Source organism: Mustela putorius, unplaced genomic scaffold, assembly GCF_011764305.1.
Source record: "Mustela putorius furo isolate JIRA1106 unplaced genomic scaffold, ASM1176430v1.1 tig00000580_pilon_pilon_pilon, whole genome shotgun sequence".
Taxonomy (NCBI): Eukaryota; Metazoa; Chordata; class Mammalia; order Carnivora; family Mustelidae; genus Mustela; species Mustela putorius.
This window is the reverse complement of record NW_025421423.1, coordinates 2,277,000-2,290,860: the sequence shown is the minus strand read 5'-3', so window position 1 is coordinate 2,290,860 and position 13,861 is coordinate 2,277,000. Positions and strand designations below refer to the sequence as shown.

Here is a 13,861-nt window from a genome sequence, read left to right as displayed (position 1 = left end):
CTGCTCAGCAGGGAACCTGCTTCCCCCACCCTCTGCCTGCCTCTCTGCCTATTTGTGATCTCTCTTTCTCTCTCTGTCAAATAAATAAATTAAATCTTTTTTAAAAAGTTAAAAAAGATTCTGGGGGGAAACTGGTTACAATACAAATATATGAAAAATGGGCATAAGTATATAAAGTAAAATACCCAGATTTCACATGCTCAAAGCAAGTGAAATGACAACTTACACATAAAGAAATAAAGTCAGTAAATAACATGGAAAATGTATAACCTTATTAATTAAAGCACAATCGAAAGAGTTACAGAGTACTATTACATGTCAACTAAAGCACCAAATATAAATAAAAATAATAAAGCCCAACATGTGTGGCCTTGGGATTTAAAGCTGACCATATAAATTAGCTATTCAACCTCTCTAGAAAATAATTAGGGAAATTGTAACATGAATGTAAAATTTGGTCATTTTCTTCAACCTTCTGTTACCATTTTGACTGCCATTCCTCAAAGTAATAACCTCAAAAAGAATTATTATTTGTATTAGAACATGAGCTCCTAAAAGACAAGGGTAGTATCTATTTATTCTGTGTTCCCCAGGCCTAGTAAAGTCCCAGAATAGAGTGCTTCTTAAATATTCAAATATATTTATCATAGCTACATTTAGAATAGTGGAAAAATACAAAGTAACTCAACAGAGGATAAACCAAGCATAACAAAGAATTACTCCAAGACTCTTCATCAGTGAAGTATCACAAGCCTCAGAACTTTAGACAGACATGGAAACACAGCTTAGAGCATACCCTTTCAGGGCAGGGCATCCTCTAAACTATAGTTCAGATCCTCTTCCTACGGGAGAGCTTGAATTATTCTAGACCTAAATTCTCTGAGTGCTGAGGAAAGATCTTTTGCCCACAGGAAGCATTTGTGCTTACTAGGTAAATATGTGAGCAAAATACTGTACACAGAAAGCAGTACTTGAAATGACTGGCAAAAATGAAAATGTATACATAACCATTAATAAATAGCAGACAACTTGAATGTAAGTAATAGAATTCAATATTTGTCATTTTCCTTTGTTTGCTTAATTGGCAATACAGCTCAGCCCTATGACTAACTAGGACGCATCTTCTCCACGTCCCAGAGCTCAGTAAATGGTATCACGAGGACTCTTGGAAATAATCCTGCTCTTATCCCTACCATCTGATCAGTCACAACACCAAAAGATCTCTAAGGTTGTCCATTTCTGTCTCCTCAGTCACCCTTCCATTTCAGGCCATAGATTTCTCCAGTAGTCTCCAAACTGGTCTCTTCACTTTTCACTTTTGTCTCTCCCAAAAACCTCTCCATCCAGTACCCAGACTGATTTTACAAATGTAACCCTGATCGGATGTCTCCCTTGACTGGACTGCCTCATCCAAAATCCTTGATATGGCTTAATACAGCTCTGGCCCTCCACTCTAACCTCAACAACCAAGTCATTCATTCTCCTGATATTCTTGTTCTAGCCAAATTAGTCTCCTTTGAGTTCCTCAGATACACTGGCCTTTGCACAAGCTCTTCCCTTTACCTAGAATCCTCCCCTGAGCGCCATAACCCCTTACAGCACACACTCTCCAGAAATTTACCCAACATGCTCAACCCCTACTCTATCTTCTGCTTTGGGCAGAACTATCTCCTTCGGTTGAATGCACCCACAGAACATGCACATCTCTTCTAGAAATATACATAATATTTGCAATGACCAAGGTGAAGTCTCTTGTCCTCTCTAGACTACAATTTGTGAGGCAAAAACCATGTCTTTTTTTGTCCCATGTGCCAAACTCAAAGCTAGGCATAGAATAAGGCTTACTAACATATGACCAATAAAAGAAAAGCAAACCATACCACAGGGTTAAAACAGAATCCATTTGGATGCTTTTCAAATGGGTAGTCTTCAGTTATCTGATTTTTTTCCCTTGAGAAGGGTGCGTTCCTCAACAATGGTAGACAAACAAGGCCCCACTGTGTTGACTTATCCCTGCATGGTGTCAGTGGCTTTGGTCCAAAGTCTGCGTTTGACATTTTTCCCGAAGGCCACGTTTCAGCTTTTGTTTGGAAAGGGATTGCTTGAGAACATGACCAAACTGTGGCTTCTCCTCACAAAGACTGTTTAATATTGGACAGGGAGCTGAAGGAAATGCTCTCTGCAGCTAAATTTCCTCCTCTGAGGCATCTTACAAATAGCAGATTGAGCACTGATAATCCAGAAACCTATTTCTGGTTCCCTTTGTAATGGCTTCAAACCACACATCTGGGGTCATTCTGATGCTTTTACATTGGGACAGCAGAAGACCTGTGGCTCCGCTGTGGAATGGATCTAGCCCACAGCAAGACTAGGGGAAAACAACAACATGTTACTTTCATCATGAAAGTAGCTTCATGGACACAAATTCTGTATTTTATGGGTCATTCATTCATACCAAATTGACCAACACTGGAAAAGGAAAAAAATACCACATGGAAATAGCTTATGCCTCTGATATTCTCTGGCTTTTTATCTATTCTCTGGTATATCAGAAAATATATTTTACTTCTATCCTGTAACAACAAAGAATTCACCTCCGAGTTCCAGCAGGATGTGGAGAAACTATTTTGAATCTATGTTTAACACTGTATTAGACGTTGAGCTTGAATGAGTTCAAAAGCTAAAGTGTGGTTTAAGCTGGATTTTTAATCTAAGGTTGATTCAAAGAAAGCAGAAATAGAGGGAGGAGTCCCCCCAGAAAGAAAGGTAGCATGGAGTCCTAATCATAGGACTTTGCTTATGACAGTTTCCAGGGACCATCCAATGAAGGACTGGGAGTATATGCTATAGGGCCAAGGCCTACCATTGAGAGAAGCAATTATTCTATTATTACTTCAAAAAGGAGATTCAGAAGATGAGGGCAGCTCTGAAAGTGCAGTGCCAGGGCCTTCCAGCCTGTTCTCGACATTCCCCCTTTTGCCCATAGGTCAAGAAGCAAAAGTTGACACCTGAAGTGGCCTTTCTACATCATTAGGAATATTAGAAAGGCCAAGGAAGGCCATGTCTATAATGGGTAAATAGTCCTCTCATGGTTGTAGTGAAGAAGTACATTTGGAAAACACGCAAAACCAACAAGGAGGGCTCCTGACACGAAGACAGCACAACGCGGGTGCACAGGCACACAGGTAGGTATGTCCATGTGTGCCTGTGTGGATGTGTGTGCGCATGTGCAGGTGTAACACGGGCGTGTGTGTTCATTAGTATTAAGATTCAAGGTAAGTTGAAAGAAATCTTTAAGTCCTGAGGATAAAACCCAGCACCAAGCACCAAGCTGTGTCAGGCCCTTCATGTTTCTTTAATCTGGTTCTATAAAATGAATACTTCTAGAAGAAGCATAAGAGAATTCAGTAAATCTTATGCTGGGTTGTTTCAATAATACAGTAACAGTGTTCTAAAGTTTATGTGCAGGAATTGTAGTTAAGGGTAAAAAAAAAATGGAAAATTTAACACAAGGGTGTGAAAATAAGCAGATCAATGCTACTGAATAGTTAGTGTTAGAAAGAGATCCAATTTCCAACTCACAGAAAGAGAAATTTCACAGATGATAAAAAGAAGGGCCATAAATCATCAAAGAAAGGAAAGATCACTCATAGTCAATGGTGAGGCAAATAACTACTTACTGTTTGGGGAAAAATCAAGTTAGATCTTTATTTCAAAGCCTAAAATAAACTCTAAATTAAAGAATTAAAGATGTTTAAGCTATTAAATTAAATAGGTAATTAACTGAATTAATGATGGGCTGAGGATTATCTAAGCTTAGAAGCAATCAAATTGTTAAGAGAATAACATTTAACTACATAAAAGCTGAACATTTTGTAGGAGGAAAAAATGGCATAATTAAGTTGAAAAGTATGCTATCTCTTTTGGATACAAGATGATTTTTATTATGAAAAATATTATACTATATATATGTGCACATGGGTATATGTCAATAAATAGAACATTACTTGGGCACCTGGGTGGCTCAGTGGGTTAAAGCTGCCTTCGGCTCAGGTCATGATCTCGGGGTCCTGATATAGAGCCCCGCATTGGGCTCTCTGCTCAACAGGGAGCCTGCTTCCCTCTCTCTCTCTGCCTGCTGCTCTGCCTACTTGTGATCTCTGTCAAATAAATAAATAAAATCTTAAAAAAAATAAAGAACATTACAGCCTCCCAGATACTTTCTGTGTTCCTTTCCCACTCACTAAGTCTGTCTTCCTTTCTAACTTAAGAGTAATATTAAATATGTATCAGTAAACTGTAATATATGATATAAAACATATGTGTGCACTTAAAATAGGAATTATAAAACATACACTTGTGTAAACACTACCTAACTTAAAGCAGAGAACATTTCATGTTACTTATTTTAGGATGTCCCTTCTCAAATACATCCCCCATTCTTCCAAACCTTAGTCTTTCTCATGTCATCATGTCTATAGCTATACAAAGTGACTAAAAAGATGACAATTTAGTTCAAAGCAAAATGGTTAAAAGTTAGGTTATGATGTAATATTCTTGTGTTGTACCTCTAATTAAGTAGATTGTATTGCTTATACAGAATTTCAAAACATGTCACAGTGACCATTTGTGGGGTTAGTTATTTCTTTCTCTCTTTTTAAAATATTTTATTTTATTTATTTATTTATTTATTTATTTGAGAGAGACACAGTGAGAGAGGGAGCACAAGCAGGGGGAGTGAGAGAGGGAGAAGAAGCATGCCTTCCTCTGAGCCGGGAGCCTGATGCCTGATGCTGGGCTCGATCCCAGGACGCTGGGATCATAACCTGAGCAGAAGGAAGCCGCTTAATGGACTGAGCCATCCAGGGGCCTCTAAAGATTTTGTTTATTTGAAAGAGAGATAGTGAAAAAGAGAGCACAGCAGGGGGAGCGGCAGGCAGAGAGAGGAGAAGCAGGCTCCGAACTGAGCAAGGAGCCTAACCCTAGGACCCTGGGATCATGACCTGAGCTGAAGGCAGATGCTTAACCAACTGAGCCACCCAGGAATCCCTACATATATTTTAATAAATAAGTTAATTCCTCATTATGAAAGCCCTTAATCAATAAAAATCTACTGAACATCTATCACATACCACGCACTCTCCCAGGGCTGAAGACACTTTGTGAAACAAGACAGCCATGGTCCTTGGTCTCATATGTGGCAGGTAAGCTATGCCAAGGAAGCAGGAAGAACAAGATGAGGTTGGAGAATTTGGTTGGGGCCAGATTGTAAAGGGCTCACAGGCCGTGGAACAATGGCAGGCGAACCCCTGACCATTCGGGGCCACAGAGGGGTGAGTACATGGGGCAGGTGTGGTGTGTATTTTGAAAGTCCACTATGGCTTCAAGAGGGAGAATAGGCTGGATCAGAGAAAGAGTAAAGTGATCATGGCAGTTCCCTCAGGGACAGAGAGGGGATCTGAGATAACGCCCGAAGGCAGACGGACAGGAGCTGCTGATGGGGTGTGTGCAGAGTGTGAGCAAAAGAGACCAAGTCAGGATCACTCTCAGGTTTCTTAAGCAGCTGGTGGTCAGTGGTACCATTTACTCCACTCTGGGGAAATTGCAATTATTTCCCCCAAACTCAGCTTTTCAGTTCTTGATCATTTTCAGGTAATCTGAGGACCCCAGGAACCCAGGCTGTATCAAGGTTGTGAGACTAGAGACGAGAAGCAATTGAACCAAGGTCACACATGTCCTAGAAACACAGGAATGATGTCTTCATGCATATTACCAGGAACCTTCCCCTCTTTTGCTTCTCTTTCTCTTGCACTTGGAAACCAAGACTGCCGAGACACATGGAAAGATGCTCAACATCATTAGCCAACCGGAAAATGCAAATCAAAACCGCAGTGAGATTGCCCCTCACCTACACTAGGAGGGCCACAACAGAAAAGAGAGATAATAACAAGAATGGGCAAGCACGTGGAAACATGGCACACTCGCACACTGCTGGTGCAAATGTAAAATGGTACAGTCACTTTGGTAAACAGTCTAACAGCTCCTCGAGAGGCTAAATACCAAGTTACCATGTGACCCACTCCCAAGGATAAACCCAAGAGAAATGAGAACATACGGTCAAACGAAAACTTGCACACACATGTTCATAGCAGCGTTCTTCACAATCGCCCCGAAGTGGAAACCACCCCTGTGCACATTAGCTGATGAATGGACAAAGAAAATATTCCACAATGGAATATTATTTGGTAATAAAAATGAAACACTGATACATGCTATACCATGGATGAACCTTGTTCATATAAGCCTTAAGTGAAAGAAGCCAGGCACAAAAGACCACGTAGTACATGATTCATTTATGTGAAGTACCCAGAATAGGCAAATCTGTGGAGACAGTAAGTGCATGAGTGGCTGCCTGGGGCTGGGGCAGAGGCAAACGGAGAGTGACTGACTGCTAATGGGTGTGAGGTTTCTTTTCATGGCATTGAAAATGTTCTAAAATTGGATTGCGGTGATTGTTGCACAGTCTTGCACATTTACTAAATATATATGAAAAATCACTGAACTATATACTCTTAGTGGGTAAATTTCATGAAATGAAAAATATATCTCAAAAAATATTTTGGACAAAACAACTTCCTGGGGTATCTGGCTTTGGCTCAGGTAGTGCAGGATCCCAGCCTCCTGGGATCGAGCCCCATATCTGGGCTCCCTGCTCAGTAGGGAATCTGCTTCTCCTTCTGTCCCTCCCCCTTGACTCTCCCTCTGCTCATGCTCTCTCTCAAATAAAAAAATCTTTAAAAAAAATTCCTATAGGGCAGTGTCACCTTTTATTTACATTAAGAGAAAAGCAGGATATTACAGAGTATCAGCATCAAATATTTAGGCACCATTAAGCTAAAGTCTCTCTCTCTTTTTTAAGATTTTTATTTATTTATTTGACAGAGAGAGAGATCACAAGTAGGCAGAGAGGTAGGCAGAGAGGTAGACAGAGAGAGGGGGAAGCAGGTTCCCTGCTGAGCAGAAAACCCGATGTGGGGCTCGATCCCAGGACCCCAAGATCATGACCTGAGCTGAAGGCAGAGGCTTTCACCCACTGAGATATGCTGGCACCCTTAAAGTCTCTTTTCCACAGGAATTCACAGAGCCTTTAATGTGCTAAAATGCACTGTGTGCAAAATGCAAACAGAGATGGACGGGAGTAGGGCATGGGCTATGGCACTTCCAAACCTTTAGTGGAGCAGCATAACACAGGACTAGGTCTTGCAGAATCCACTTTAGGAAACAATGTACCTAGCCATTTCCCCACTTATGAGCAAGTACTTCTTGACCACTTGCAATCAGTCTCCTGGGACTCAGTCAGCCCTGGGTTATAGAGATGAGGCCAGTGCTTTCCCTGTGCTCAGAGCTTACCATCCAGAAGGAAACATAGAAATGTGCTCAAATAAGTTGAACACACCAGGAGGAGCACACTGCCAATGGCAATCCAGTGCTGTGGGTCCCATGGGGGTGGTTAAGTCTAACTATGGGCTGGGGAACGCTTCCTGGAGGACGGAGTATTTCAACCAGACTTGAGCTTCGGGTGGGTTCTGTATGCATGGAGTTGGGCTCAGACAGGAACCCTGGTTTGATGAGTGAAAGAAGAGGCTGTGCCTGGAGTAGAGGAACAATGATAGTTCCTTTCGCTGGAGTGTGATACAAAGGAAACAACAGTAAGGCAAATACCTGTAAAGGACTGTAGGTCAATCATGGAAAGCCTTGAATGCCAAACCAAAAATGCTTAATCTCTAAGAACTAGGGACCCATCAACAATTTCTGAACAGGGGGTAGGGATGATCTTAAATAGGTCATCATGTAAGCCTCAGGTGTTTTCACTGTAACACAAGGCTAACTACCAGCCTTGCTTCCCCAGGGGCGGGTGCAGATCCCAGCCCTTGGCTGCAGGGCAGCCCGATCTGAGCAAGGTTTACTGGTCAGCAGCACAACAGCTGTTTCCAGCTCCTTTGGAAGAATGTGTGTCTCAGAAACCACCTGACCCATAGTATTTCATCTCTGCGGCAGGGCCAGATGGGAAATCTGAGATGGAAAATGAACGCTTTGAAACAGAACATATTTTAAGTTCTCCTGTAGCAGTCAAATCAGATCTGTATTTGATTTCATTTTATTTTGTTTGGAATGAAACAGGGACCGCAAGGAAGAACAGCTGCTGGAAACAAAGACGGGGAAAGAGTATAAACAGCAGGTCACCTGACCCTCACAGCAAATACTAAGGCAAGGGATGTGTGTGAGACACAGGGAGACACAGAGAGCATGTGCAAGTGTGTGTTCACAAGTATAGGAGTGCACACTCCAAAGGAGCATGGATGAGTGTGCCTGTGTGTGTAAGTCCATCTGTGTGAGAGTGTTTGTCTCTGTAAGTGTGTGTCTGAGTCTGGTGGGAGCATACGTTGTGGGTGTATGTGGAGAGACACAGAGGGAGGAGTTGGAAGGGGAACAGACAGCAAGGCACTCCAGCAAAATCGCTGATCTGCCGATGCCTCCCCCGCCGTATGGTGCAAGAACAGAGCAAACTGGAGACAGGATCCCCGGATGCCGCCGAGACTGCCCAACCCTCCTCCTGCAGGGACACCACATCTTGAGGCGCAGAAGTCTCTGCCAGCCCAGGAGCCTTACCGGGCTGAGCTGTCCCGCGAACGCCGGAGCCATCTCGCCACCATTTGTTCTATTCTGTGGGCTTTCCGTGTCTGGAATAAACTGGTCTCCACCTCTTCCATTTACCTAGAAGGAAGGAGAGTTTTCTTAAGCTAACCAAAATATTTGGAAGAGGATTCTGACAAATCAGCGTGATGTTTCCTGTATTTGCCCATTTAATGACATGCTGATCAAATAGCTAGGGCTCTCTTTCTTTGACATTAACATAAACAGGTCTTCAGTGCTCCTGGAGTGAACAACTTGATAGCAGCTCACTGCCTAAGGGGTCCACGGTCTTGAGGGAAACAGATTAGCAATCTTTAAGAGTTAAACATACGGGTAAGGGAATCAAGTAGAGAAGGTTTCTCAAATTGTGACTGTGACCCATTCTAAAAGATGCCCCTTACCATATGACACTACTTGCTACCCCCAACCATGTGTGCATCCCTGGACCCCAGAGCTCAGTTCTGCCTACACTGGGAGTTGCATGGACACAGAACCATTCTAATCACACTATGCCTGTTCTGATTGCTGCTTCTATTGCTTAATATTTTGAAGTTTTAAATAGATAATTCATTGGTATAATTCAACCACCCACTAGACTATACAAAAAAGATATATATGACTGTATATACACACTTAAAAATTTATTAAGAGGGCAGATCTCGTGTTAAGTGTGTTCTTGCCAAAATAATTTTTTTTAAGATTATTTATTTATTTATTTGTCAGAGAGAGCGAGCACAGGCAGACAGAGTGGCAGGCAGAGTCAGAGGGAGAAGCAGGCTCCCTGCGGAGCAAGGAGCCTGATGTGGGACTCGATCCCAGGACGCTGGGATCATGACCTGAGCGGAAGGCAGCTGCTTAACCAACTGAGCCACCCAGGCATCCCCAAAATAGTAATTTTTAAAAGGTAGTCAAAAGACTCCCTTCTATGCTGCCTCCATAGAGCCAGTTCCCACACTCACTCATATTCACTGCTCTCCTTTTCTTTCCAGAGTTTCTTTATGTCTATATAAGCAAATATAAATAAAGATTTTATATGTCCTCCTCTTAACACAAAGGATAGGACATCATATACCTTGTTCTGCACTGTGCTTTCTTCTCCTTAAAATATATGTCCTTGGTATCTTTCCACATCAATACATAGAATGCTTCTTCATTCTTTTTGACAACCCCTGAGTATTATACTGTAAGAATGCACTGTGATTTAAAAAGTAATCCTCTCTTGGTAGACATTTGGATTACTGCCAATCTTTCACCGTTATAAATAATGCTGCAGTGAATTATGTTGTACATACATCATTTCTGCATGTATGCAATTACATATCTGGATAAGTTCCCAAATCGAATTGCTAGGTCAAAAGTTATATGCATTTCTGCTTTGATAGATATTGTCAGGTTACCAAGAAAACAATACATGTGCTTGAGATTAAAGTTTCATTAAACAAACAAACAAACAAAAAGTTTCATTAAACAGTATATGTTCTTTTTCTCTGTTCTAGTTTATTTCACTTTTTAAAATACTGGTCTCAATTCACCAAATTAATTTCACAATCCAATAAATAACCACACGACATAAGATATGACATTGGGAAATAACTATGGATACAGAAAAAATAAAAATGAATTATCAGAGATTATATTGCTTAACACTACACAAATACATTTTAAAACCTTGATGACACAAATGGTTTTCAAGGAAAATATAAATGATATAAGATGACCCTATAATACACAGAAAATCTAAAAAGGCAATTACCATAGAAGATAAAGTTGATAAAGAGTCACCCCTACAAAAAAGTTCCAGGCATGGACAGAGGACATGGACAAAGGTGAATTCTTACAAATCTCTAAGATGAGGGACACCTGGGTGGCTCAGTCCTTAAGCATCTGCCTTCAGCTCAGGTCATGATCCCAGGGTCCTTGATTGAGCCCCACACTGGGCTCCCTGCCCAGGGGGAAGCCTGCTTCTCCGTCTCCCACTCCCTCTGCTTGTGTTCCCTCTCTCTCTGTCAAATAAATAAACAAAACCTTTTAAAAAAATCTAAAGATATAATTCACTCTGGTCATATTTTTGTTTTAAGTATAAACTTTTTATTTTGGAATTTTTAAAAAAATTTTTATTTATCTGAGAGAGATAGTGAGCACAAGGAGGCAGAACAGCAGGCAGAGGGAGAGGGGGAAGCAGGCTCTCCGTCAAGCAGGGAGACCAATGCAGGGCTCGATCCCAGGACCCTGGGACCATGACCTGAGCCGACGGTACCCACTTAAGCGACTGAGCCACAGGCACCCTTATTTGAGATTAATTTTAGATGTATAAAGCGGTTTCAGAAATAATACAGGGAGTTCCCATATAGCCTCTATTCAGCTTTCCATAATGTTAACATCTTACCTAGTCATTGTATCTTCTTCAAAATTAACCCTGGTATGCTAATATTAACTAAACTCTCAACTGTATTCAGAAATCACCAGTTTTCCCACTACTATTCCAGGATCCAATCCCGGATACCATGTTACTTTTAACCAGCTTAGTGTATTTTTCTACAAATTTCCACCAAATACTTCTTTAGTTGTTCTAGAATATAAAGAAGGAAGTCTCCCAAAATCTTTTTAAGCAGCCAGGGTAACACTGATATCAATTCTGATAAAAACAGTGCCAGAAAGTAAAAATACAATCTCTCAATCTGTGAATAGCAAAGTAAATAAATAAAATGTTAGCTAATAGAATCTATCAGCAATCAACAGAGTAATAGTGAGATCTACCCAGGAGTGCACTAGTCAGGGCATAAAAAAATGAAAGCAGGACACCCAACCTGAGCACTTTGCAAGTGGGAGATTTATACTTCTCAGTTAAATGGCAGCCAAATGCAAATTAATGGACAAACACAGGCTGTAACCAAAAGTAAATTCCATTTAGATCAAGGGATCCTCCGTCTAGCATTCTTCTACAGTAAGGACATCAGACCTGAATGCTGCCTTCAGTTTTAGGCAACTCCCTTTTTTTACATTATAAAAGAGACAGTAAATTTCTGGTTAAACATGGTGAATTCAAACTGTGTCTTAATCTCTTCTTCCCAAACCTTATAAATCACAGCAAGGGACTAGAAAAGGGATTAAGCACATAGAATACAAGAAACAAGAGAGAAGACAATAGATGAGAGAGGTTGACAATGTTGGAAAGATGGAAACTATTTGGAGGAGAGCAGAACGAAGGAAATGGAAACCTAAGTGCTTTCAGAGAGGGATTCTGATGAAAAATGAGCTGATTTTCACCAAGATGGCTCAAGAATTAGAGGCAACAGATATGGGAGAAAGCAGGAACGAAGCCTAGGACTCGAAATATGGAAATGGATTTCTATAAACAGGCAGCAATTTTACTCACAGGTCCCAGTCGACACCACTTGGCCACCTAGACAACTACCACTTCTCTACCCTACTAGAGACAAGAGGCTTATTCTCTGGAGAAATCAAACCAGAAAATCTCCAGACTTAGGAAGACCAAGTATAACAGAGACTACAGGATTGAAAAATAAAAGGATTAAGTAAAACTCTTTTTTATTGAATGACAAAGGCTTCAGTCTCTTCCTTCGCCCAGTTCTGAAAATACTGGCAGCTAGGACTCCTTATCCCAAGCAAAAGACTAGAGAATCCTTTTCTGGAGAACTGAAAAGAACCACAGAAAAAATCTTCAGATATGGATAACTTATGGCAACTTGCTGCCTGATCATCATGCATTGAAATCTGTTATTCAGTGAGCCCCACATATCATACAAAGTTTCTTACATAGGAATGGACAGTTGAGAAAAGCTGACATTATGAAAAACACATCAAACAGAAGAACTCAGGGTGACTGGGTGGCTCAGTGGGTTAAGCTGCTGCCTTTGGCTCAGGTCATGATCTCAGGGTCCTGAGATCGAGGCCCGCATCGGGCTCTCTGCTCAGCAGAAAGCCTGCTTCCCTCTCTCTCTCTGCTTGCCTCTCTGTCTACTTATGATCTCTCTCTGTAAAATAAACAAACAGAAGAACTCAGAAGAAAAAGAGGCAAGGCAGGAAACAGAAGAAAAATTATAGATCCTTGAAAAGATATTATGGATATTAAGATATCCATGAAACAAGAAGAGTATTTTCTTTGAAAAAGAGAGCAGAGAATAAGAACACTTGAACATTAACAATAAATTAGCTAGAATTTAAAAGTTCAGTTAAGGGCGCCTGGGTGGCTCAGTGGGTTAAGCCGCTGCCTTCGGCTCAGGTCATGATCTCAGGGTCCTGGGATCGAGTCCCGCATCGGGCTCCCTGCTCAGCAGGGAGCCTGCTTCCTCCTCTCTCTCTCTCTGCCTGCCTCTCTGCCTACTCGTGATCTGTCTGTCAAATAAATAAATAAAATCTTTAAAAAAAAAAATAAATAAAAGTTCAGTTAAAAAGTTGAGAGTGTGAGTGAAGTCAGTGAAATATTGGCGAAAGAACAACCAAAAGCCAAAGACAGGGAAAGGGAAGAAGCTTAGAAATGTATAGCATCAATCCAGTTAGTCCAATAGTCATCTAATAGGAATCCCAGAAGGAGAGAACAAAGGAAATGGAGAGAGAAAATTATAAAATAATTCAATAAAATTTCCCTGAAAAACCTGTTTTCAGATTAAGAACACCTACTAACTGCCCAGCAGAACACGTGAAAAAAGACCCACATCAAGAAATAACACTGTAGGGGGCGCGTGGGTGGCTCAGTGGGTTAAGCCGCTGTCTTCGGCTCAGGTCATGATCTCAGGGTTCTGGGATTGAATCCCGCATCGGGCTCTCTGCTCAGCAGGGAGCCTGCTTCCTCCTCTCTCTCTCTCTGCCTGCCTCTGCCTACTTGTAATCTCTCTCTGTCAAATAAATAAATAAATCTTAAAATAAAAAAAAAAAAAAAGAAAGAACACTGTAGGGGCGCCTGGGTGGCTCAGTGGGTTAAAGCCTCTGCCTTTGGCTCAGGTCATGATCTCAGGGTCCTGGGATCGAGTCCACATCAGGCTCTCTGCTCAGCAGGGAGCCTGCTTCCTCCTCACTCTCTGCCTGCCTCTCTGCCTACTTGTGATCTCTGTCTGTCAAATAAATAAATTTTAAAAAAATCTTTTAAAAAAATTTAAAAAAAGAAAAAGAAATAACACTGTAAATTTTCAGAAACTAAAAGCAGTGA

At 41.2% G+C, this 13,861-nt stretch overlaps 1 protein-coding gene across 1 annotated transcript in view; it reads right to left on the bottom strand.

The window, feature by feature from the left end:
• FRMPD1 (FERM and PDZ domain containing 1) overlaps positions 1-13,861 on the bottom strand; it is a 92,250-nt gene that overhangs the window by 40,116 nt on the left and 38,273 nt on the right. Inside the window, exon 2 of the mRNA XM_013053786.2 lies at positions 8,671-8,775. Within this exon, the coding sequence (XP_012909240.1) occupies positions 8,671-8,771 (101 nt within the window). The 5' untranslated portion in view covers positions 8,772-8,775. The remainder of the gene's footprint in view (positions 1-8,670; positions 8,776-13,861) is intronic.